Genomic DNA, 24,738 nt, shown 5'->3' with positions numbered 1-24,738 from the left:
CCAAAAACAAAAACACAAAAAAAGGAAAATAATATGAAGTATGTCCCGTCTGGCCGGTATCTTTTTTTCTTGAAAAAGTTTTTTCCCGAGGACTATTCGGGCATTTCCTCCTTCTCCTCCGGCGCTACTTCTGATAAGAATGCCAAATGGTTGAGGAAGGAAAAGAAAATTTATGAAAATAAAATAAATATGACCGAAACTAAAGTTCTTATTTTTGTGCGTGGTTGAAAGTTTGCGGCCGCAAAAAGGATTCGGCGACTGGAGTGTTTGGCAAATACTATAAAAAACGTGCCCGTTATGCTTGATGCATAGCATACTTTTTTGTGCCGAGACCGAAATTCCGTGGGGAAAATATTTAATTGCCGTTTTCGTTTTCGCTTTCGGAAAACAAAAATTTCAAACGAAATGAATAGAGTCAGACTCATACAGAATATTATTATTTCACAAATTAAATTATCAGAAAAATAAAACCCTCGCGAATATTTTAATGTATTAAATTTCTATATTCACGCAAATTCGCAAAAATGCTTTGGGGTAGAAAATATTTAATTACCGAATACAAAAACATCAAATTAAAGCAGCCCGTTACGCCCAATTCTTGGTCTAATCCTATAAAATTATAAAGAGATGAGGGGCAATTGAGCGGCAAGGGGACCGGAGTCCTTTTTACCCGGCGAACTCACGCCCAAGTATTCGCCTCAGGACCTACTTCCTTCGACCCAACCATAAAGCGTTTTGCCCTGGGCCAATTCAGGGGAAAATATTTTTGGAAATTTTACACGCTGCGAGTGCCATTAACTCCATTAGGTTTATTACGACAAATGGCGCTAAGTCAAATTGTTGCTTCCGTTGCCATGGGCAAAAAATTCCGGGAGCTCCGCCCACCCGAGCATAAATTACAAAAGTTACGCATTTATTTCAAATTGAATTTCCGCCTCTGTTCCGGTAATTTTTTAATTTTCTACTTTAAAGCAACAAAATTCGCCGGTCAATAGCAATAATTTGTTACAGGAAGCGCCCACGTTTCGGCCATTGAAATAATACATAAATTTACGTTGACCAATTTATACAAATTTCTTTAATTATGCATAACCTTACATCCCAATGCGGGCTAATACAAAATGATCTTTATTAAAGCGGAAGTGTTTAATTGAAAAATATTTTTGCTTCGCTTATTGGTTTTACTCAATTATTTTCCATCGCGATAAATAAAAAAAATATTTGCTTTCAGAAAGCGCTTAATTTGATTGATATCGGAATATTTCTATATTGACCGTAAAAATAAACAGCTGCCAGTCGGCGAAATCAATTTCAATCATAAAAGAAGTCTTAAAGATACGCTTTGATTTTTGCAAAAGGCTATTGAACCTTAACCAAAGCGACTGGCAAAAGGATCCGCTGCTAAGCCTTCCAGGGACATCCAATATTGAATTCCGTTTGCTCATTTCATCAAATTCTCACACAATTGCAAAATGAAAATCAAAAGCGAAATTCATCATTCATAAATGCCATAAAATACATCAACGGCAGGGAGGACATCGTCCAAAATCCAAGAGGACAGTCAGCAGCATCAGGAGCTCCAGGACAGGACCGTTTTGATGTGCTCAGACAGAAATGCTTTGTGACTTTGTTACATTTTTCATGGCAACAATAAAAACTTGGCTTTATTACCTACTTACATACAGCATTGCCCTCCGGCGGCCCTGCTTCCTTTGGTCGCCTAGCGACCGGAGGAGTCCTGTCTTTGGCTAGCTAAATATTTATGCAGGCCGTCTAAAAAGATTGATGCTGCTTGGTCACAATGGCCAAAAGGAGCCATAAAAAAGTGCTGAAAACATTTCACACCGATCTCCGATTTACCGCATTCCTAACCGCAGTTTCCTTCACTTTTTTTGTCAGTGGGTATACCTACTTTTCGAGGAAAGACAAAAGGGTTCAACGACTTTAGTAATTTAAAGAAATTGAAAAATAAAAAACAAAATAAGCACCTTATGATGAATATCATTCACCCAACTCTTCCTGTTTCAAGTTTCCTTTACTAATACTTTCTTAATTATGATCCACCAACCTCCTTTCCAACCTAATAGCCATCTCATAGAGTATTCCCTTACCGGCTTGATTTACCGACTTTCATGAAATTTTTTCTTACATATTTTCACTTACAGCTACCGCACAGCATTATGGGCGAGGAATTGGCGTTCATCTTCGGGGCACCTCTGGCGCCCGCCGGTCCCTTTCCCAGCAACAACTACACGGTGCAGGAAAAGCTGCTTTCCGAGGCGGTAATGGCATATTGGACGAATTTCGCAAAGACTGGGTGAGTACTCGGGAAACTGGACTTGGACTTGCAGGCCGAAAGCGGATGTGAAAAGTGCATTTGGAGAAAGTTAGCAGGGCAGAGATGAAGTGGTTTTTGGCTTCCACAGAAAAGGCCCTAAAAGTGGGAGGGCCATCAACATCAACTCGACGAGTCACAGTTCTGCATGCAAATGTAGATGTGGATGCAAATACAGATGCGGAGGCGAATGCGGATGCGGTTGCGGATGCAGTGTGGGATATTCATGAGTTTTGGAATGGCGGCGACTGTTGGCTTTGGTTTGGTTTGCCTTCGACCGGGGCACGTTTTGCAATCTGCAACGCTTGGACAGCGAAATGAATAGAATTTTTACTGCCGGTTTTATTATTATTCCACAGGACACTATCGGGTGGCGGCACATGCAAATATTATTAGTTGTACTGGCCCCCCGGCTCGGGGATGAAAATAAAGGCCGGCATAAAAAAAAGAGGGAAAGGAATTTCAAACGAGTGTGGTAATCAAAACTGAAATCAGGGATCGTTAGCAGGACGTTTTGGCATTCGCCTGCATCCTATCCCAAAGGCAATCTCAGTCGGGGAGACCGAGTGCTTATTGGCCATAACCATGTCATTTAAATGAGCAAATGAATGGCCGGATTATGTCGATAAAATGAGATTTTTCTGAGCAGCCCCAATGGGGGATATCATTAAAGTGAATTAGACGATAACATATATGTCTGATATTTTTGTCCTAGATTTGCATTGATTTCTTTTTCGTTACAGTAATCCCAAGGCGCCATGGAAGGGAACCTTTCTGAATTCACATGCCCTCGAGTGGGATCGCTATGATTTGGACTGGCCGGAGTTTAACAGAAAGTCTCAGGCTTACTTAAATATAGGTATGTAGGATCCTTTTAAATACCAGACTATATAATTTTGGCTTCGTTTTTTAGGGATTCCTCCAACTGTGGGCTTCAAGTACCGGCAAATCTATATGAATTTCTGGAACAAAGAACTGCCGGACGAAATCAACCAAATAGCTGCTATTCAAGAACAATTGCATAGTCCTAGCCACGAAGTCATCACTGGCCACATGAGCAAGTATGGCCCACGAGATCATGACTCCGAGGATCCAGTCAGAGTCCTTAAACAGCTTCTGCAGGAGCCCACCTTAGCCGGTCCGGAGTCCACGGAAACAGCAGCGGAAAATATGTACAATGCCCCTCCAACTTTTGGGAACGTTCATAAGATACAGAGCGGAAGCGATTTTGAATTGATAACTCCACCGAATTCATACGATAATGGGGAAGATCAGCAAAGATCAGAGTCCCCAGAAACGGTAGCCAAGTCGGAGATAACACTTCAGCTGCTAATTGCCTTGATTGCTATAATAATTGCTTTAAATGTGATCATCTATGGCACCTTTTGGTTGCGCCAGCGAAGAAGAAGGGCCAAGGCCTTGCCCTTCCCAGGTCCCAAGCTGGGTGGACACATTCTCAGTTACGATGGCGCCAACGATGAGGAGCTGAAACGCTGCAGTAAGTCCCGCGATGGCGACGACAGCTTTGTCCTGGAAGTGACAAGAAAATCCAACACTTACGAAGCCATCAAAACAGGTCAAAGGTCGTTGAGTTGCTCCACTGTGGATACCCATACGAAAGTGTGTGAGTGGATGTCGGGACAGGAGGCGCCCAAGGCTGGAAGTTTTGCCACATCTACACCCCCGCCCCATCAGCCCATGTTGGCGGATGGCAGGCTCATCATTTGCCAGGACATCGAGGTGGCCGACGCAGCTCTACTCATTCCACAACACATGCACGAGCCACAGCACTACGAGATGCTGCTCCAGCGCCAGCATTCGGCTCTTACGGAGCCCAGCGAGGATGTCCTGCAGCCACAGTTTTCCACACGAAGCCACGCCCACTCCCACTCGGATCCGGTGGACATGATCTTGGCCGCCGATGAACAGATCACAAGTTTTGTACACGCCGACGATGTGGATATAAATGTGACAAGTAGGGATGATCCAGGAGTCCTGGAAATTATACCACTAACAGCCGCACAGCAACTAGAACTGTTGCGGCAACGCAACTACCCAAAGGTCCTGCCTACGGAGCAGGAATTCTTGGACACTACATACAAGAGGAACTCGTTGCCACCGCAGAATTATTATGCTCCCCAGCCGCCGCCCAGGACCATTAGCAATACCTTGGGTCGCCGGCGAAGAGATAGTAGCAACGTGACCACCTCGCCCCTCCAACTGGCCAAAGACAATGGCGCGGATGACGAGGACAGCCTGCGGGAGCCGCAAATCACGCAAAATACTCTGATAGTGGGACCCATTGTGCCCAAGTCGCCGGCCACATCGTTAAAGAGGCGCAAGGATAAGGAGCCCTTGGCGTCGGCCATGACGGCGTTGAGCGGATCCTTCCAGTCCTTCGAGTCTGTGCCTCCGGCTCATGAGACCACACCACCGCAGGGCGAGCGCACCGAGTGCATTTATGCCATTGAAGCCACCCCCAGCTCTCCAGCCACTCCCATGAGTCCTGGAAGTTGCAGCTGGTCGGCACCCAATGGCGATTTATATGCTCAGCCCATGAAATCGCCCTCAAGGACCTCGCTCATCCCACGCCCCACCCACTCGGTGCCGGTTGCTACCTTACAGGCTCCGCCAACGGGTGATGGTGTCCCAGGGGCTACACCAAGCCGCATTCCCCAACTGCAACGTCAGGCTTCCGGTAAGGATTTGCAGGCAACGTTGCAGGCCGCATTGACGGAAAACACCGCAAATCCCTCGGGATGCCAGCAACGAACTGATTCCACAATATCGTCGGGCTCGTCGGCATCCAATGACTCATCCACCGGCTCATCCACAGGATCCTCGTCATCGTCGTCCACCGGAACCGTACGCACCGAACTGCAGCAGTTCCAGCCGCTGCCCGGCCGAAGTATTACAACCAATATATAGAGGAACTTTCCCAGGACGAGCATTTACTCCAAGGAATGAACGGGGAATTTCCCGCTGCGTCCGCAATGCGGCGACAGGCAGATGCCTGCCAAATCCTCTCCAGGATTCTTGAGTCGGAATTTTATGGAGCCAGAGCCAGAGACAAAGCCGGAGCCGGAGCCAGCGTAAATTTAATAATACATTTCGGTGTAAAGTTTATCTTTGACGCGGCGGTTGGGTCGGATTGCTCTGGCCTTCTGGCTTTTCTGCGGGAAAACTTTCCGCCAGCGTAAATTAGTTAAGAAAATTTCAGTTTAGGTTTCCCGGAGATTGCAGCAAAGGTTAGAAGTATCGAAATAAGGAAATCATTTCGAATGGAAATTTAAATAATATTAGAAAGTTTAAGAAGACATTTTTTTGAATTCCTAAGCTCAATTTGAATGATGTAATATATTTGCAAACATCTAAATGACTTTGAAACTTTCTTTAAAATGTAACAATCAATATTATTCTAGTCTATTTTTATTCATTTGTAATTTTAAGATAAAATATTTAACCATTCATTATTATAGACCAAAGAAACTTAGTTACAAGGGAATTAAACTGTTTGTAAGGGAATTATTTCTGATTGTCCCCGAAAAGAGTATTATAGGAGAAATGTTTTTATTCTCTTCAGTTTAAATAAGTCTAACCATAAGATACAATAACAATTGAAGTGGCACATGTACATACTATATATTGAGTAAAATGGAAAATCACATCGATGAAAGCAATTTGTATGTGGCTGATTTTACATTTATTCCCCTGACAACCGACAACCGGGAGCAGCATCAGAAATTGCCAATAACAATGCCCTGCATTTTGCCACTCGCTCACCGAAGTTGTGTCAACTATTGTTGCCGGCAATTTACCAAACAAAAGCTACTTACGAACATTTTTGCTCAGCCTTTATATTTCGGCTTCTGTTTTTTGTATTTTGGAACGTTTTTGTTGCCAATACTCTCTGGGTGGAAGCAATTTCGCAGTGTCGCCAACTTAATTTGCCACAACATTTCTCCTAGCTGCTTTGGCACTTAAAAAAATATAAAGAGAAGAGACAGATATTACTTTTATGTTTTTGGTCAAAAATAGACTATAAAAATATTTAAAACATTGAAAAAATATGTAACCATCTTAAAATTAATTGCATCTACTGTATTATCTATTGTCTATTTATTAATTTTTTTCGAGTGCATGCGAAACAAAATTGGGAGCTTGGAGGCTGCCTCGAATCAGTTCAAATGTCAACATTTCTGCTGCTACACATATTTCAAATATTTGGCGTTTCGTGCATAGTTGTTAACTCTTCTTCACTCGCCGCCCCACCAGGACATCAAAGTTGTCGCTTCCCTCGACACCGCAGAATAGTTGTTCGTTGGGTTGCTAAGCTTAGAGCCGTATCCTGCAGGATTTACTGCCTTGGCAGAAAAGTTTTTGCGCCAGCTTTTATGCCTTATTCCCTTTGTGGCGCATTTATATTTTGGTTTTTTTCCCTTTCCATTTTTTTTTTTGAAGCGTTCTTAGTTTTGCGTTGCGAATTGAGTTATTGTGTCGCTTTTGCCCGGGTCCTTTATGCAAATTGTTCTGTCTTCGAGTTGTTGTGGCAGGAACATTCTTATTTCCCCTTTACGCAGGTTACGCAAACAGTCGAATGAGAAAGTTTGTCGCGGCACAACTACGGCACAAAATTGAAAATCTCAGCTAGAAGCCGAACAAACAGACCGGAATGGTTCTCCCCTTGGAGCGCCCTCAAAAAATTCGTAATTAAATTGTTTGCCCCAATGGATTGTTTTTACGTTTTCGTTTTGGCTTTCCCTCCTCCCCTGGGCGTTGGTCCTTTTTGTGTGCGATTATTTGTTGGCTTTAATTTGGTTGTTGGTCGAGCAGTTGAAAAGGTTACTTAATTATGGCAAAATACTCGGTCGGAACCAACTAATTGAGCTGCAGGAGCGACCACAGAAAACATCTTTTTATCGGAGCTGTTTGATCAAAATGAAGCTCATAAATTGATGTAATGGCCACACGGGCAACACGATATAAATGGATGCTGTTGACATTTATTTTGCGGCCTCAAAGCGAAACGTGAAACCAGATTTCCTTCGTTTCGTCCTGTTTACCATCTGTTTGCATCGCCTATCTTTCAAAGTGTCGAGGTCAGTTTTTGTTCTGTAATTTTTCCCGGGTGTTTTCTTTGTACTTCCCACTCTGTTCTCAAGTTTATTTTTCATCTTTGTATAGTTGTTTGAGAAGAAATTCCTACTGCCAAGTCCGAGCTCTTGGCCAAGTGCATGAAATGGTACTTGAATTGAATAAACCCAAAGTTAACTTCTGTGGCAAGTTATAAAGTGCTAAATGGAAGTTTGTTAGTCTGATATGCGTGTAATGGAATTTCTACACTTCCTCCAATTGAAAGGCAACAAATATGTATAGAGTGCCGCCTAGCCCAATGCTAAATACATTTATACCCAATTAGATGATAAGCGGCTGAATCAATTTGGTAAATATTGGTCTTTGTCTCGGTTTTTGGGCTTGAATAATTCATAAACTAGCAGGAACTTTGGAAAAAAGCCGCAAAAGCCAAATAGTTTGGGCCAACAAATCAAAGTTGCCTGGAAACATAACCGCAAGAAGCAACAACAACCAAAACCTAAACAGAAAATAAGAAAAATTAAATTCCCAAAGCAGATTTACCCAGAAGATGCCGGGACGGCGCTACATTATGTCCTGTGGATAGTCCAAAATTTGCTGACAGCCACAAATTAGAGCAAGTCGAGAGTATATTAAAGTCAAATATTCAGAGGGCGGTGGCATGATAAATAACGAGAGTGTACGGACAAGTACTGGGGAGGCCACGAAACATAAAACTTTCAGGAGACAGAAAGCGATTCATGCATTAATACTCGTATAACGTTCTGGTCTCTGATTTGATTTACTGTTTGGGGACTTGGCCGACATTTTGGGCAAATGAAGGAGGCCTTAGCTCCAAAATGGGCAGAAAAAGGGGCAGGAGCCTAACCGAGGCAAATGCAAAGTTATGACAGGAAGGCCATGAGGAACCAAACCAGAACCCAAATAAAAATATAGCTTTGTGTTGTTGTTTATGGTTTTAATTTTAAATGGAATTCGAAGCGGATTATTGCGTTCTTGTTTAATCTTCTTTAATTGATGCTAATTGAGAACGACATGGCTAATATAAAATGCATATGATGTTTTTCTCATTTTTTTTGTGCATTTGGTTAAGCAGATTAAACTCATCATGACTAATTAAGGAGCATTGTTATTGTTTTATAGAATTATTTACACATTTTCCTCTTGTGTTGACCACAACAAGAAAACCACTACCAACACTAAGCAGCCCTGGGCAAAGATTCCCGATTCAAAGGCTTTAACAATAAACTGGTTAAATACTCGAAAAACAAAGCAAATGAGTCCCGATCCGACAAAGTAAACAGCCAACGAAAATAAACGGAAATGACGCCGAGAGCAAATACTGAAATACACAAGTATGCAAATTATGTTTCTTCCTTTTTTATTCACAGCCTTTGTTTGACTTTTGTAATGAAAATTTTAATAATTTAATAGGTTTCACATAACACAACTGCTCTCCAATGTGGGCCACATTTATACATTTTAAATGACACACAATTATTTTGGCTTATCTCGTTTCAGCAATGAAAATTATTTCCGAAAAATCATTAAAATAATGTTTTAAATGGTTTGGTTAAGCCTTTGACCCTGTTAAGCACTCGTACCGTACATATTTACAATTATTTTCAATTGGTCCGTCACAAAACTTTCACCAGAATATTTAATTTGATTTCACGCAACATTTTTCGACCAACAAACTTTTATCAAATGTCCATTTTTTGACGTTCCACACTGCCAGAGCCAACGGAAAATGTTTAATTAATTTTATTTGGAGACTAGACAACAAACAATATAAACAGACACACAATAAAGGTCATTAGGGATATCAAGTGCATAAACAGATTCGTTTGTTGATAATTTTGTGCATCGTGAATTAAATGTAATTTTGCGGTTCAATGTGGGGGCGGTGTTGAATGCAAATTATCCGCTTCAGAAACCTCAATGAATATAAATTTGGAAATGAACAAGAATCGCCTGAAACAGAGCCAAATAATAATAGCATAAATATTTAATTAAACCCTTTTTGTTTTTTTGGTGGTAGGACTACACATTTAACTCTCTATTTTCCTGTTTTTTTTCAATTAATGTGCTCTATTGTTTATATGATTGTTCTGCGGCCGAGAGTTCAATGGGCTGTATAATTTTGGATTGCATGAAATTGTGCCTAGCAATTGATTTAAATTGGCCAAGACCAATCGAAAAAGGACAAAACGATAAAGTTCATTGACTGACAAACAACAAAAATGCAAATGGTGTGCTAGGATATTTGCATCAGGGACGAAGATCAATTAGGAGATGAATGTCTCAGAAAAACAAGTGACCCTACTGTGTGCATCTATCAAACGAGTTTAAATGGGAAACATTTTGTGCATATCATAAATGCTCTTCCTTCTGCAGGCACTTCAGAATCACATTGCTTGCATCTAAAAATGTAAACAAGCACCCCATTTGCATTTACATATTTCATAGTTTTTGCTTATATTAAATTTATAAATTTCATCTGGGGGAACTGGTGCTGTTCGTTCAAGGAATCCTTGGCAAGTAAGCACGCACTCACCAAAAACACATCTCTGCCCACATTTACACACACACTTACACTGAACCGCACAGCCACACACCCTCGCATGGACACTCACACGTATGGGATTTATGAGTGAGCGCATTTTATTTATATATATTTTATGACTTTTGTAGTTTTCATATTTTCGTTCTCGCTTTTCTTCGCCAACCAACATTTCTATCATAAATATTTTCCCTCCGCCTGTTTTGTTGTTGTTAGGAAAACGAAAGCAAAACTACAATTACCAGGAAAAAACATATAGTAAGGATATATAAGGGGAGCTGCGAGGGCTGTTTCTTGCAGAAGATCCTCTAAAAGTAAATAAAAGTGTAGAAAAGCGCAAAAAACTTTATAGAACGTGACTTGCATTCAGACACTGAAGAATAATAATTTGTAAAGCCCAACTCTTAAAATTTTGAAAATTGCCGACTATCACTTTAGTGCATTTATGATATGCTAAACTAGTAAAAAAAAACAGAAAGAAATGATTTTCAAAAAATAAAATATATTCCATAAATATACGGAAATCATTTCTCCACAGTGTAGTTGCCTTTGTGGGGCGCTGAAGCGTGTCCATTGAGTTTTCCAGGACCCCCACCCAGGCCATCGTCTTTGAGTGGCAATTAACGCCCATGATATTGCGCTTCGGTTGCATGCTGGCGGCATTTGGCGGCATGTGGCAGCATCAGGGTGTTAATGCGCCAAGTCACTCGCATCGGCAGCCGCTGGATTTTTATTGCTGCCTACTTTGCTGGGCCGGGTTCCCTTGGCATTTAATTTGCTTATTACCAACTTGGGCAGACAAAGCGGCCATAGTCGTCCCTTTTGTCGCCATCGTTGGCCCACTTTCGCTCAAGTTTGTTGCAATTTGCAATTTGGGTCGTTGTCGTGCCACACCCCACACTCCACTCGCCCGCTGCAACGCCCTGCAATCCGTTGCCACGCATTTGTCGCTAATTTGGCGGGGAAAGTCTTTGGCTTCCTTCCACGCACCATGCAAAAGGCAGCACGCCCCTGTTCCGTCTCAGTCTGAAAACGCACCCTCCGCGTAATTGTTTGGCACCAATTGTTTTAAATGCTCGACGAGCGTTCACAAATTGCTTCACAGACGCCGCAGCCAGTTAACTTGGCTGGGTGCACTTACACTCTGCTGTTGGCAATTTTATCGAAATCGAGTTATGGTTATGCAGAAGTTTTTACTTTCATCTTGATGCAAACAAGGCCAAACTAAAAAGTGCAAGAAAAAATAAGCATTTTTCTTAGCTGGTGGAGAAATAACAAGGATTTACATTATGTATATATCTTTAATTTGTCTGTATCAGTTCTTAAAGTTCAAAAAACCTTCGTCCTTTTTCATCCAAAAGGATCTACTTAAATTAATTCAACCTATAAGATGCCGAAAAAATAAGATCATCAATCATTATCCTTCTCATTTTTATTCTCCACAAAAAAGTATGAAAATTAATTCAAATCGAATAACATTAGAGCCAGTCAAGGCAAATTTCCATAAACTGTTAATAAAATAAATATTAAATGGAAAAGGGGATCCCTTGCTTGTTGCATAGTGTTTTTCTTCGAGGCATGACTGTAAGAAATTGCGAATGTTTTTATTATAAACAAAGGACACGAATGCGTATGTGTGGGTTGGCCCGGAACTGTTCTGATGCTTTCAAGTTGAAATCGATGCGCATCAATATTCAATATGTTGCTTTTACTGGCGCCACGCCCACCCCCGCCCAGTCTCCGCCTTCGCCTCCGTCTCAGCGTCCCAACACACAAAAAATAAGCCACAAGAAGCAGCAAACCCAATCATGCAGCGCAGCCAACGCCATCTGATGTTTGCTTTACGTAATGGAATTGTGCGGTGAATGCCGCGTGCCACATTTTCGCCATGTCTTGCCCCTGGTTCCCTTTTTCCCAAAACCCTCGCTTTATTTTCCTTCTTTTCACTTTTGGCCCTTTGTGACTTTTCGTGTCTGTGAATATTCGAACGGCTCACCATATGTCGAATCCATCTTTCGATGCACCATCAATGGCTGTTTACTTTCGATTTTAATTAAATAAAAATATGCATATCGACTGGCAGTTAATGAGAAATTGTTCTCTTATATAAGCTGATTATAATTACTATCTGCTTGGGGCCAGATGCCACATGCAGACAATTATAATGCGAGAATCTAATTCCAATTGGCATGGAAAAGTGATTTGGCTGGGAAGTTGATTAACAACAGAAAAGCGTAATTAAGCCGAGTTGTTTATGGTAAATGGTAAATTGAAAGCCTAATGATTGCGGTTCGATGATGGGGTTTTCGTGTTTTTCGTTAGCTGCAGTTGTTATTGATTCAGATGCCCGCCTGGGTAAGCATCAAGAATATTGCGCATACGCCGTGTTGTGCAACAAAGCAGACACGTGCTCGTATTAGCAGCCAGCTAAGTGCTGTTATTTTACAGTTTTACACCGCAATTACCAGTTCCACCCACGCACACATACACTGGCATCGTGTCAAAATCGACACCAGCACATGCTGTTCTCCCCCGGCCACCCCCTCACTTCCACGCCCATGGATTACACCGCTCTACGTGTCCTGGGATGCCTGCGTACGTGTCGAATTCCAAATAGCAACGCCAGTCATAACTGTAAGACAATGTCTGCATGTGATGTGATGACGGGGACGTTGTCACGGAGCGAAATTGGAAGGGATTCCCCCAACCCCGTCGGACGCCTACCTACCCAGCTACCTAGCCACTACCACAGGTCCAGGTTGGAGGGGGATGGACGTGTGGGTGATGCAAAGCAGCGCCGCTAGTTAGTATGTCATGTGCATGTTGGAATATTTCGCTGGAGACTTACCTTCAGGCTTGCCGTTCCCATATCCCTGCCTTCACACGTTTTCTTACCCTCAAAATGCTCCATACCCTTGGAAGGAGTCTTGGAATTTCGGTAACCAGTTTAAACGATTAGGTGGCGTCCATTAGGCGTACTGAAATGTGGCATGCATATTTTCAGTTTAACGGAAATTTAAGCTTGCTTCAAATACTTAGCATGATGCCAATTAATATGTTTAATATGGAAAATATATCTGATATTGCAATAAACAAACGCATTTCATTTCAATTTTAACAGCATAAAGCTTTCATACAGAGCTATGAAAAACTAGCTCTTTATATCTTAAATTTCTTTAAAAATGGGAAAACTAATACGAATTAATAAATATATTTAAAATAAATCAAATTTGTTATTATCTCTGCTATTGCAGAGTATCACATTCTCTTGCGTTACTCAATTTGTGTTGTTTTGAACGTGGCCTTGCTAAAAACTTGTGTAACAACGTAATCATATCAGAGCAACATTCTGGCTACAACCAGCCAGCCACCTCTCCCTTCGTTCGAAGAGTGTTTTTTCGTGTTTAGCAGAGTCGCTACAACTTGTCCTTCCTCTCACGTCGACCGATTCTGTGCTTGTCTTAGGCTTGGCCTTGCTACCAGCAAGAAAGGATTTCGAGAACATCTTAACCCACTCAGCAAAAAATGGCCAAATTGAATTTAAAATAATCCACAATCTGCTTAAGAGCTAATCGTATGAAGCAAATGCTTTAAACGCAGTCAATTAATGGAATTTAATCGCCGATGAAGAGGAATTAAAGCAGGGATACAATTTGTTCGCACTCCCACTCTCTGTCATTCAACACTTTCCGAAATTGTAAGGGGTCTGGGAAAACCTCATTCGCTTCTCTTGGGATTCCAATTTTGGGTTTCCTTCGTTTTTCTCTGTGTCCCCCAGTGAATAAACTGACGACACATTGTGGAACATGTGTCAGATACACATACACACACAACACCCATTCAGCATCATTCTGATGTCAATTATTTTTCCGCCAACAGTCAACTTGTTTTGCTTGTCGTCAGTCAGTCTGCCCCACTCGACCCACCGACAAACGCAAACCAAAACCCGCCAACCGGTTACGTACCCGAGTACGTCAAACCTTTGACACATGTGCAGTTGTGCGGCGGACTGACTTGAAGGTGCGGTCGATTTCCAACTCCCGAGAGGATCCCCTTGGCATAATGAACACTCCATCCCTTGTTTTTATTTTTTGCTACTGCCAGAGGTGGAAAAAGCGGGGAGATGGAAAATCAGTCGGTGCAAACGCCATCGGCAATGAGAGTACTGCATGTTAATTGCCAAAAATAAAGTAAAGCTGGAGCGACAACCATTCCAGGATGGCTGCGTTTTTTTCTTCACTTTCGTACAAAAGTATTTTAATTGCTTCCGACACACGGGAATGAGCAGCCAACGCCGGGATGAATCGAATAAACAAAGAGGAATTTTTTGGAATGGAATTTATAATCATTCTTACCGAAATGATGTGAGTAATGGATTTTCCTTCAAACAATATATGTAATTAGAGAGTAATGTAAAAAGTTGGCAATGTATGACTTTGTCTCCACAATTGTGTTCCGATCATCACCTCTTCCCAAGGACCTCCAAAGGACTTACTTTAAAATTTTCCTAATGCTGCCTAACCAAATGTGTCACTTTTTTCGATTTTCCTTATGGCTACTAGAACTGTGAAATTTTGAAATGTAAAATTATATTTTATAAATGCTACTTCAAAACCAAATCGACTCCCCATCAACTCAGAGACGGTTGCCATGCCGAAGAACGACAAGGGTGCGACCGCGGCGGAGACGATATCCTCCGATAAGTGGGTATCGGTGGACTCCAAGACTATTGTCTTTCCACAGCCCGATCGTTACCCCACTGGTGACAGCAGCAACAGTTACCAAGGTAGCGGCGACCTGGACCGTCCAATGCAATCGATGGGCAAGCACCGGAAGCTGCTGGAGGACCCACGTTTCCGGATTCGACCGCTGCAGCAAGTGCTCTCCGCCTGTGCGGGCGCCATGATCACGGCCTGCTTCATGACCCCCCTGGATGTCATCAAGACACGAATGCAATTGCAGCACTCTTCGCCGAACAAGTGTTTTTTTTATTCCAATGGCCTCATGGATCACTTGTTCTCCTCTGGCTCCGACGGTCTTCCAAATATACTGAACCGGAGGCCTAAGCCACAGTTCACCAGCACCTGGGACGCCCTGATAAAGATCAGCCGCCACGAGGGCGTCTGGACGCTCTGGTCTGGCCTCGGGCCAACTTTGGTCTCCGCTCTGCCCTCCACCATTATCTACTTTGTGGCCTACGAACAGTTCAAGGCCAAGTACGTAAAGATGTACCAGAATCACCTGCAGAAAAAGTCCGAAAGGTAAGTTATGGATACAATATCATGCATATAGAGCTGTTAGTTTTCTTATGAACACTTTATTTTCTATTTAATAACCAGTGGCTCCTCCACCCGCGTTAAAGACGAAGCCTTGCCAGCTGTAGTGCCTATGATGTCGGGAGTATCAGCCCGAGTATCCGCGGTCACTGTAGTCAGCCCCATAGAGCTAGTCCGAACCAAGATGCAGGCCCAGCGACAAACCTACGCCCAGATGCTGCAGTTCGTCCGGAATGTGATCGCACTACAGGGCATCTGGGGGTTGTGGCGAGGTCTGCGTCCCACCATATTGAGAGACGTACCCTTCTCCGGAATCTACTGGCCCATTTATGAGTACCTGAAACGGAGCCTCGGGAGCGGCAGTTCCCAGCCCTCGTTCGGTTTGAGTTTTTTTGCTGGGGTGCTGGCGGGATCGGTGGCGGCCATTGTGACCACGCCCTTTGACGTGGTAAAGACCCTCGAGCAGATCGAGTTTGGGGAAAGGGTTATTTTTACGGATTCCCCGACCAAGGATGTTGGCCAGAGATCCACTTATAGCCGGCTGGCAGCCGTCTACAAGATGCACGGCGTGCGTGGCCTCTTTGCCGGCGTCGGGCCCAGGCTGCTAAAGGTGGCGCCCGCCTGTGCCATCATGATATCCACCTTCGAGTACAGCAAGTCCTTCTTCTTTTACTACAACGTGAAGCAGCACAACGAGGCCCTGTTGCTAAGCAATCCCAACGCCACCTTGGTCAAGGAAGAGGACCTGGAGTAGATAAAGTAGTGGGTGCTTGGGTGTTTTGCCCGGGTTCCTGGGTGTGCAGTGAAGTCGATTCTCTTTTTTAAATAAAGAACGCATATTTTATGTACGAGAAGAATTCAATATCCCAATTAGGCTCAGCGAAGCTTTACGTGTTACGTCAATAAACCCAGATCCGGGTAATCAATTTACATTTTCCCAGTTTTAAGTCTCCAGCGGCCTGTTGCTTGGACGCTTTTCGACGATTTTCCACGGTATCCTCTTCCCCGAAAGTTGACTTTTCATGGAATATTCATTCATTTACATTAACTGCAATTTGAGCCAACTCAAAGGAAATTAAACGGAATCGCCAAAAGGTAAACTGCCTTAAATGTTGCAAGTACATTTACCAGGTGAGCTCGGAACTGCCTCGACTTTTCCACATGCACGGCATAAGCTTGTCCTGGAACTGAAACTGAATTTTCCACTCGAAGTTTTTCGCCGACGGTAATCGAATCCTCTTTGTTGGCCGGTCACGTTTTGGCTCCGTTTCCCTTACGGAAAACGCAATTCGTGCACCAAAGTATTTCGATGATTGAGTGCTGCTGAAAATCTATAAATCACAATCGGAAATATCAAAACTAAAACCAGTAATTAAGAAGTGTTTGTTTGCCACGGGGGCCCGGCTATGGCGCTGTGGCTCTGTGGCAGAAAACTTAATTGCATTTTGGTTGTCAGATTGTTTCTTTTCGGCCCACAGCAATTTCGGTCGAATAATTCGCCTATCACAAAAAAACTGTCCAACCGAAAATTTCATCTTTTTTTCTGTTCTGTTGTCCTTTGTTTTTATTAAAGCGCAAACAAAGTAGACAAAGCATGAACAAGCACAGGATGACAGAAAAAAGATGGTCAAATATATATACACTGTGTTGTTTCCTCCTTTTCCTTCTGGATGGCCAAAAAAAAATGAAACAAGAATAACAAAGTTGAGGGATTGCAGGATATAGTGATGAGTGGCCTCCGTGATTTGTGCCAGGTTGTGCCGTAAATTTAATATTTTATGCAGTGTACGTATTTTATTTTGTTTCACTTCATTTAATTGTTTACATTGAGAAATGTCGTCGAAAGTGTCAAAGTGCGGCTGGCCCAATTATGGTGACTTTTTCCATACGAAGTGGCATTTGTGGCGGTTCAATTAATTGTGTATTCTTTCATACCGAAACCGCTGATGAAATAATTGGCAAGTGCACACCAATGAATCATTCCTTTCTTGTAAAAATATCAATATTATATTTCTTATTTTATCTGCTTCCCCATAAATATTTTGACGAATAAATATGCATTTTTGTGCAATAAGGCCGCCCTTTAACTATTCCAATAAAAAATTGACGGCGACCTGATAAGTCTTCCCTCTGTGTCGTTTTTCATTTTTGAAAAAAAATCACATTATTAAAAATACTTACCCATCATCGGGATGAACCGCAGCGACCGCTGGGATGTATTTAATACTTAACGTTTTATTTCTACCCTTTTTTTTTCGTATTGGCATCCTTGGTGGGCGACCAAAATTGCCAATAAAGCGAATTAAAATATGCTTTCATGAAAATAATGGAAATTAAATTTAAGTGAATATCTCATTTGTTGCGCCACGCGTGTGCGGGTGCGGGTGAGTGAGTGGCCAATTTTTTTATTCGCCTGGACCCAAGGACCTCCGGCTACACTGCACTTCGTTCCCTTCTTCATTTTTTTTCTCCGAGTTCCTTTGTGGGCGGCTGGTGTTCTTGGTTGCAGGGGCGTGGCGCTTGTCTATATATTTTCCCCAGGCTGTTGCTCTCCAGTGTTTTTGTTGTCAGCATCAAAAATATTTTTCCAGCCGCAAAAAAAAGAAGGCAGGAAAAAAGTGCTGCTGATAGGAAAGGCAGCCGTCCGTCCGAATGTCCTTCATCTGTCCCTGGGCCATCCTTCAACATTTGCCTGTGTTCGTTGTCAGCCTGGAAGCTCTATCTTTTTTTCTTTCTTTTTTTTTTTTTGTATTTTACTTGTCGTATTGTATTTGCATTTAATTGTGGCATTAAAAATACACCGGAATACCATGGTGTAGTCCCTGGCCCGGTCGGATCCTTATTTATGGCTCCGTCAGCTCATCCCGTCTCTGTCGGCAGTCTATCTCATTTCTGGCCTGGTTTTTGCCCACCGAACACCGTACACCACTGACATTGTGTGGGCGTGGTCGTGTGAATGGATATTCGATTTATTTGCCTCACTCCAGCCCCCTTCACACTTTGCCACAAACACAAACGAACTGGGGCCATGAAAATGATTTAAGATTGGATTACTGGGTGACAAAGTGTGAAGATATTAAAGCACTGGCTCTTTCATCGATTGCTAACTAATGAACTGTTAATTGACTAATTTAATCAAACACGCTTAAGCACCCGGATATTTTCCTTTGAGATTTTTTTCATTTCCTGCTAGTCGATGGTGCTCCCTCAAAGGAGAGGATTAGGTAAATGCTTAATATGTTATTCGATAGATAATTTTACCAATTTATACCTCTCTTTGGAAAGTTTTCACTTTTGATCTTGGTACTCGCTTTTGTGTTTGTCTTAGAAAATAACCTTTGACTGGCAGCCATGTTCTTAAAGGCTTCCTTGAAAATGTTAACCTGCTACTAAGTTTCAAGAACTATTTGCTTAATTGTTTAATTTTATGCAAGGAGTTGGCGGAAACTTTATTAAAACGCGCAATTGTAGAGGCTACGATAGAACCGGGAAGTGGAAGGCCTTCGAGCTCTAGTTAGTTGAATTTTCCGTTTTCTTCGAATCAACAAAATTTCTATTTCAGTTTTCTCAAGTTTTTTTCTCCTGTACTCAAACATCCGCCTCGGCTAGGTCCCTCAGGGAGGCTAATTGTCGAAAGACCCTGCAATGCAAGGGGAGAAGGCCATTCCCTTTTTTATACTGACTGACCTTGTACCGGCGAGTGTTTAATTAATTTCGAGAACTGAGCCAAATAAATGGCAGGCGGTGCCATTGGCCCTGCAAGTTGGTAGAGCAAAAAAGGCAGCCCAAGTCTATTTAAAAATGAGGCCGAATTTTTCACACTTCATGGCCATGCATCATCAAGCGGAAAACTGGAAGGAAGACGGCCCGAAACGTCTTTAAAGGGCAAAGCGTTCTATTTTTTAATTAGCGAACCTTTCCCTTTGCTTATCCCTTTTTTGACGGTCTGTGTGTTTACCATGTACCTGAGCACGCAGGATTTTTAATTAAAAAGCACAAAATTGACAGGATGAAAAAATAATGTTTACCCTCGCCACCGTGTCGGTCGATTGTTTGACGGCAGCCTTTTGGCGGCCCTTTAATTTCGGGGCAGCCCCAATAAATATCTTACTTTATTCCGGTCGACTCACTTGATTATTCAGACTCCCGGCTCCACACACTGAGTCTGAGGCGGACAATTGTAATCAGTGCGGTCGTTTGACTCTCCGTCCGTTTTATGAAATGTTTTTGTCCGCTTTCCAAAATCTAATTGCGGTTAATTTGGCTCTTTATAAATGCAGGCCCTGCCCCTTTCAAGCCATTGCCTCGTTTTTTGTTTGGCGGCATAAGTTATGCAAGGTTTCTTGTTTTTCTAGCAATTTTGGCTTTGCTTTTCCGTCCCGTGGCCGGCTAAATTATTTAAGCGATAATGGGGCGTAAAAGTCATAACTTTTGGGCTGTAAATTGCGGGATTTCTTGAAGGTCCGGGTCTGGTCCTGTCAAGTGCATTAAACATGAGCCAAAAGGGTTCTGTTTTTGCCCATTTTCAGTGTTTTGTTTTCGGTCTGGAGTTTACTCAAGTGCGATAATTTGCTAAGCCATTTCCAGAATGGCTTTATCAATCCTTGTGTTGCCAGGAAATGGTGCGATTATTTCAAATGTAATTTATGGTAATCGGTGTCTTAATAACAAACCAATTAGAAAGTTTCCCATAATTTAATCAGATTTTCGTATTACCAAAGCCAAGTCCGCCTGGCTCTTAGTCGGCACAGTTTTTCTATCCAAGCCGTGCCATCTTGAGCGCTTTCCTAGAAGCAAACTTAAAGATTCTTCCCTTTTTTCCTGTTTTTCCTACGTTACGGTACGTCTGCTTCGTTTATGAATAATTCATGAGGTAACTTTATAAAAATAACGCACAAATGGCACTAAAACAAGCCAAGTAGAATGGCGAACCTTTGAGCAGAATTTTAAATGCCCTGAAAGTGTTTCGAGGCGCGAGTTAAGCGAAGTGAATTCTGATGGCTAGTCATTTATTAGGTCAGTCATCTAGGTCAGTCCAGATCACAAACATTATTTCTGATCGTGTCAGTGGAAAATTGGTAATAAAAACTAATATGTACCATGCGAAGTTAATGGTCTCGTCTTTGCACTACAAATAAGTAATAGAAGCGCGACTAGGGAAATGGGCAGGGAAAAATGCTGCTCTGCCCTGGCCATGCGACTCTGCATAAGAGAAAATTCAAAAAATGTTAAAATTTTAGATGCGCGTGTGCCTTACAACGAGCGAACAAAATATCTTCAATATTACGTCCGGAAAATATGAAAGGTTGAAGTGAGAATCTGAAAGCAGCTTAAAGCAAAAGCTTGAAGTGAGACGATAAATTATTAAATTTATTTAAGAGGGCCAAAAGTTTTGTTGAGGAAATTTACAAAAATGGTCGCAGCAATCATTTAAGTGCAATTTGCATATTCAACAGATTTTTGAACAAAACCACAAGGCCCATATAGTCAGGACCTCGGCATCATATCATATCAGGCCGAGTGGAAACTTTGAACTTCACCTTTTTGTTTTTGGCCCATCGCAAACTTTGCTGCGGTTTGTGTTTGTTCAATTTGCATACCGAGTTGCCCTCTCGCTTTCGCATTTGGAATTGCTAAATTTTTATTTTGATAGCACCTCGTATGCAAATGAGTTGTCGTTTGAAAGGCAGCGCAACGGATCCTGTTGACCCGGGCGGAAGGTGCTTTTCAGGACTTCCTTTCCGACAAGTTGCTTCATTATGTCTGCCGGAGCTTTGTTAGATAAACAAATAAAGAGGAAATTAATTAAATTTGTAGCGGAGAGTTGGTGAATATTTAAGATTCCATTAGAATAATGCGTAAAGTTTGCTCGTTTTCGGTCAAAATTTAATTGTGATAATTGAATAATAAATCTATAAAATGTTACTCATCTCCAAGCCATTGTTAATGCTTCCTGGAAAGGACAGAAAAACCAAATTTAGGCATGCTTCCTCACCAGTACTGAATAATCTGTCAAATATTTGCTAAGCTGCTTATAATTCAAGATAATAACCATTAGGATTTCCCAAAGTCAGTTCATAATTATGAAAGCGGCTTTGAAAAATGCCATTGTCATAAGGAAGACACGTCACTAAGCTGATATTAATTTCACTTTCGCATTTTAATTGCTCCTCGGCTCCCACACACGTTTGGCGTTCCCCTGCCTTTTTGTAGCTTAATTTCATGTCGTTTACCTTGACAACGAGCAGGGACAGCCCGTCAACGCGATCCTGCAAGGTGCCCGACGACACCAGCAATATGAGGCTGATGGGCAATGACAGCAAACGGCGACACCAACGGACATATCCTGCAGATGTCAGCCGTCTGCCGACAGTCAGCTCTTGCCGGACGAGTCTCCGGTCTTTGGACTCCGTGTTCCAGCAGCCCTGCCGACTTCAGACTACCCAGAGCCCGTGTCCGGAAACATTTCTGACTTATGAAATATGCCGAGGAGTGTAGAGCATGCGGAACAAGCTGTCAGCACATGGGTTCCCAGAATTATTTGTTGCTTATTTTTGACTAACATGCTAGGACATTTTACACGTAAAGAAATGATTTATTTTTTAAGTAAGAAACTAAAAGCAAGTATTAATTAAATTTAAAAAGATGAAACTTTTAAGTAAGTAAGAGTATGAGTAAGAGTAAACTCTAGTAAGAGTAATAAGAATTTGTACAGCTGGTAAAATTTTATATTTTCTTTTGCTCTTTAAATAAAATGTGTTACAGTGAATCCTCCATGAGCGGGGATCACACTCCGGGCCAAAGTTGTCGTCAGTTTTACCCCATCTTTCCTCTAATCCTGCATAATGTTTTTTTCAGCCCTTGTAATTTAGTTTGTAGTGCGTTTTTTTCAGATAGAGGAGACGCGACAACGACTAATGACTTGGAATTTGTTGCCCACAGCCAAATGAGCATGTGTGCAGGCAGCAGGCCTCCTCCTTCACTGCACTCTCGGTCTCTTTGGCCCTCCATCTTGTGCTGCCGTGCAGCTGTTGTCGCTTCTGTTGCCATTAACGCCTTTGCCAAGCCAAAAAATAGAGAAAACTTCAACTTAAGAGCAAGAGAAGCGTGAAAATCATTAAGCTACAGCTCCCACATATAGAAATATGTACATACATATATACTCTAGACACCAGCTGACGAAGAGAGAAACTCTAGAGAGACAAACTAACTGACAGAGACGTGGACACAGGAGAACCCGAAATGCATTTCTCCAACACGCCGTCCAACGTGACGTATGAGTTATGCAGATAAATGCCATGCCACATTACTCATACCACCCGTTGGCTTTAATTACATTTTGCCCTGATAGTATCAGTCTGATACTGTTTAATGAGAAACTTATAAATTTTAATAAATGTCATGATTTTAGTTATTAAATTCATAGACCATGGCACATAAACTTAACTTTTAAAATGAACCTATTTAATATTGTTGGTTTTCTTAACAATCCCATAAGATTGGGGGTTTCCCTATTTCTCAATTTTGCTCCTTTCGATAGTTCTATCATTTTGTATCCGATCACGAAATAAATTACCATTTTGTAATCAGCGAACTAAAAAGCGATTTTACTTACATAAAAATAAAAAACAGGAGTGAAGTTTCATGTGCGTATTTTTTTCATTGTTCAAATGATTACTTTCTTCCTATATTGCTAGAAATCCAGCAATACTTTTTATAAACTATCTGCGTAATCCAGTTTTTGCTATCAGTTTTAAAACAGTCAATTTGCTTTTTCGGATTTATCGTATTTCCACTGCCCAGATCATCATTAACGCTATTAATAATTTCCTCTATTGATGGTCCCTTTGCTCTATATCCACTTACTTTTGAAAAAATAAAATTTAATTCACACTTTAGCCACATAACAATAAATATTTAAAAATACCTGTCGGAGCTTCCAAAACAAGAGGAGCCACTGAAACTTGTCCGTTAACAATATTTAATAAAGCAACGAACCAAAGTAACCACCACATTTTGACTGAAAAAGTTTACGTTAAATGAGAAGTTTTACAAATGCCAATATACATTTAAGATTTAAATGGAAACCAAGACAAATTTCCGTATCTTACATTACGAAAATAATTAATTTATTACACTCGAGTGTGTAAAATATTATAAGTTCAGAAGGGAATCCAGCAGGTATAAAAATATTTACAATTAAATGCCACCGCAATCGGAAATTTACACGTTGAGCACAAAAGATATAATCACACTCATAAAAGCGAAACCACAAAACCCATTCAGGACAAAATCTCGTTGGTTTATGCACAATGCTCTTAATGAAGAGCGGAAATTGGCGGCCATTAAAGGACATTCCCAATAAAATCGCATAAAAATAAATCAAGCAAACAAAGGCGGAATAGTGAGTTTTTAGTACGGAAAGCTCTCAGTACATTAATTAAACGGATTTCAGTTAGAGAGGGTGTTTCAGTTTTTGCGTATTGGTTAATTCCTATATTGGATGCGTATTGGATAATTCATATGATAAAAAGTGGAAATAAGCAGAAAAAATAACCATTTTTTTAAAGATCCAAAGGACATGGTTTTGTCAAATTCAAGCTTAAAATGGAAAATGAAAAAAACTTTAAAGTTAAGTAAAGATTATTTTTGCTGGAATACATTCTGTCACTTTTCATCCGCGAGCAATTGCGAAAAGCTCAAAATGTCACAATGTTCTGACACCGTCGGTTATGGTTTTGCCGCCGCTGTTTTTCTTCCATAAGCGAGCATACATTTATGCTCCCTGATAAATAACGACGCAATTGACTTGAAATCGCGACCGCTTTTACCGCACTCACTGCCAAAGGGATGCGATGCCGGGTTGTAGGCCATTATATTCAGTTATGTGTGGCAGTGATGGGGACCCGTTGACAAACGAGTTTGAATAAAATATTTTTCAGAAGCAGGGAATGTTCAATTTCAATGATTTTGCCCTCTCCTTGAATACATACTATACATATAGTACATATGTATGTTTGTTATACTTCTCCATCCTCGTGAAATACACATTCTGGATTTATCCTCATCACGCGACCATCTCTGGTTTTGCGGGTCCTGTCGGACGTGTTTTATTGTTGCCTTTTCACACACGCCCTATTTATTTATTTATATGCTCTGTTCCACTCGGGTCTTTCAGTTTTTTCCAACCATTCAGCTGTACACAACTTGTATTCATTTTTTGTTTATCAATATTTGCTTTTTGTATCAATATGCAAAAAACTTTTATTAATGACCAATATGTGCAGATTTCCTTTTCACAGCCTTTTATTTAGTTTGCGTTCCCCGGACCGTTCCGCCGGCGATTTTCCTGCGAGTTGGCTGAAATGATGCAATGTAAATTTCATTTTAAAAGCTTTTTCGCGGCTTTAAGTGAACTCCCCTTTGGCTGGCCATAAAAATATTCCAGAGTGGTGACATTGAAAGGTTGT

At 41.5% G+C, this 24,738-nt stretch overlaps 3 protein-coding genes and 1 long non-coding RNA gene across 11 annotated transcripts in view; 3 read left to right on the top strand and 1 right to left on the bottom strand.

Moving 5' to 3' along the window:
• Nlg1 (Neuroligin 1) overlaps positions 1–6,015 on the top strand; it is a 38,095-nt gene extending 32,080 nt beyond the window's left edge. For both annotated transcript variants that reach the window (XM_070281741.1, XM_017248976.3), the window contains exons 10-12: positions 2,166–2,317; positions 3,079–3,194; positions 3,249–6,015. In XM_070281741.1, the coding sequence (XP_070137842.1) occupies positions 2,166–2,317; positions 3,079–3,194; positions 3,249–5,263 (2,283 nt within the window). In that variant the 3' untranslated portion in view covers positions 5,264–6,015. The remainder of the gene's footprint in view (positions 1–2,165; positions 2,318–3,078; positions 3,195–3,248) is intronic.
• Nlg3 (Neuroligin 3) overlaps positions 1–23,328 on the bottom strand; it is a 135,582-nt gene extending 112,254 nt beyond the window's left edge. For 2 of the 7 annotated variants that reach the window (XR_011443314.1, XR_011443315.1), the window contains exons 1-3: positions 23,196–23,328; positions 22,884–23,133; positions 6,172–6,314 (exon numbers count right to left, since the gene is read on the bottom strand). The gene's annotated coding sequence lies outside the window, so the exon portion shown is untranslated. Of the gene's footprint in view, positions 1–6,171; positions 6,315–11,559; positions 11,575–12,840; positions 12,971–21,025; positions 21,041–21,980; positions 22,325–22,883; positions 23,134–23,195 lie in introns of those variants that run through there. The other 5 variants (XR_011443313.1, XR_011443316.1, XM_070281742.1 and 2 more) reach the window with 5 other exon arrangements.
• On the top strand, positions 14,496–16,116 carry LOC108130345 (solute carrier family 25 protein Shawn). Its single transcript, XM_070281681.1, has 2 exons — positions 14,496–15,253; positions 15,332–16,116. The coding sequence occupies exons 1-2, from the start codon at positions 14,643–14,645 to the stop codon at positions 16,020–16,022; spliced, it is 1,302 nt and encodes a 433-aa protein (XP_070137782.1). The 5' UTR covers positions 14,496–14,642; the 3' UTR covers positions 16,023–16,116.
• On the top strand, positions 16,848–17,342 carry LOC138926705 (uncharacterized). The gene is made up of 2 exons (XR_011443318.1): positions 16,848–17,053; positions 17,115–17,342. It is a non-coding gene; the product is annotated as an uncharacterized lncRNA (long non-coding RNA).
• Positions 23,329–24,738: the final 1,410 nt, after the last annotated feature.

Source organism: Drosophila bipectinata, chromosome 3R (assembly GCF_030179905.1).
Source record: "Drosophila bipectinata strain 14024-0381.07 chromosome 3R, DbipHiC1v2, whole genome shotgun sequence".
Lineage (NCBI taxonomy): Eukaryota > Metazoa > Arthropoda > Insecta > Diptera > Drosophilidae > Drosophila > Drosophila bipectinata.
Note: the sequence above shows the minus strand (reverse complement) of the source record. Positions and strands in the feature narration are given on the sequence as shown.

Excerpts from the sequence above, each read along its gene's own strand:
- LOC108130345 (XM_070281681.1), top strand. The coding sequence starts at position 14,643 with ATGCCGAAGAACGACAAGGGTGCGACCGCGGCGGAGACGATATCCTCC. Across the intron at positions 15,254-15,331 it reads CTGCAGAAAAAGTCCGAAAG|TGGCTCCTCCACCCGCGTTA; the intron begins GTAAGTTATGGA and ends TTTAATAACCAG.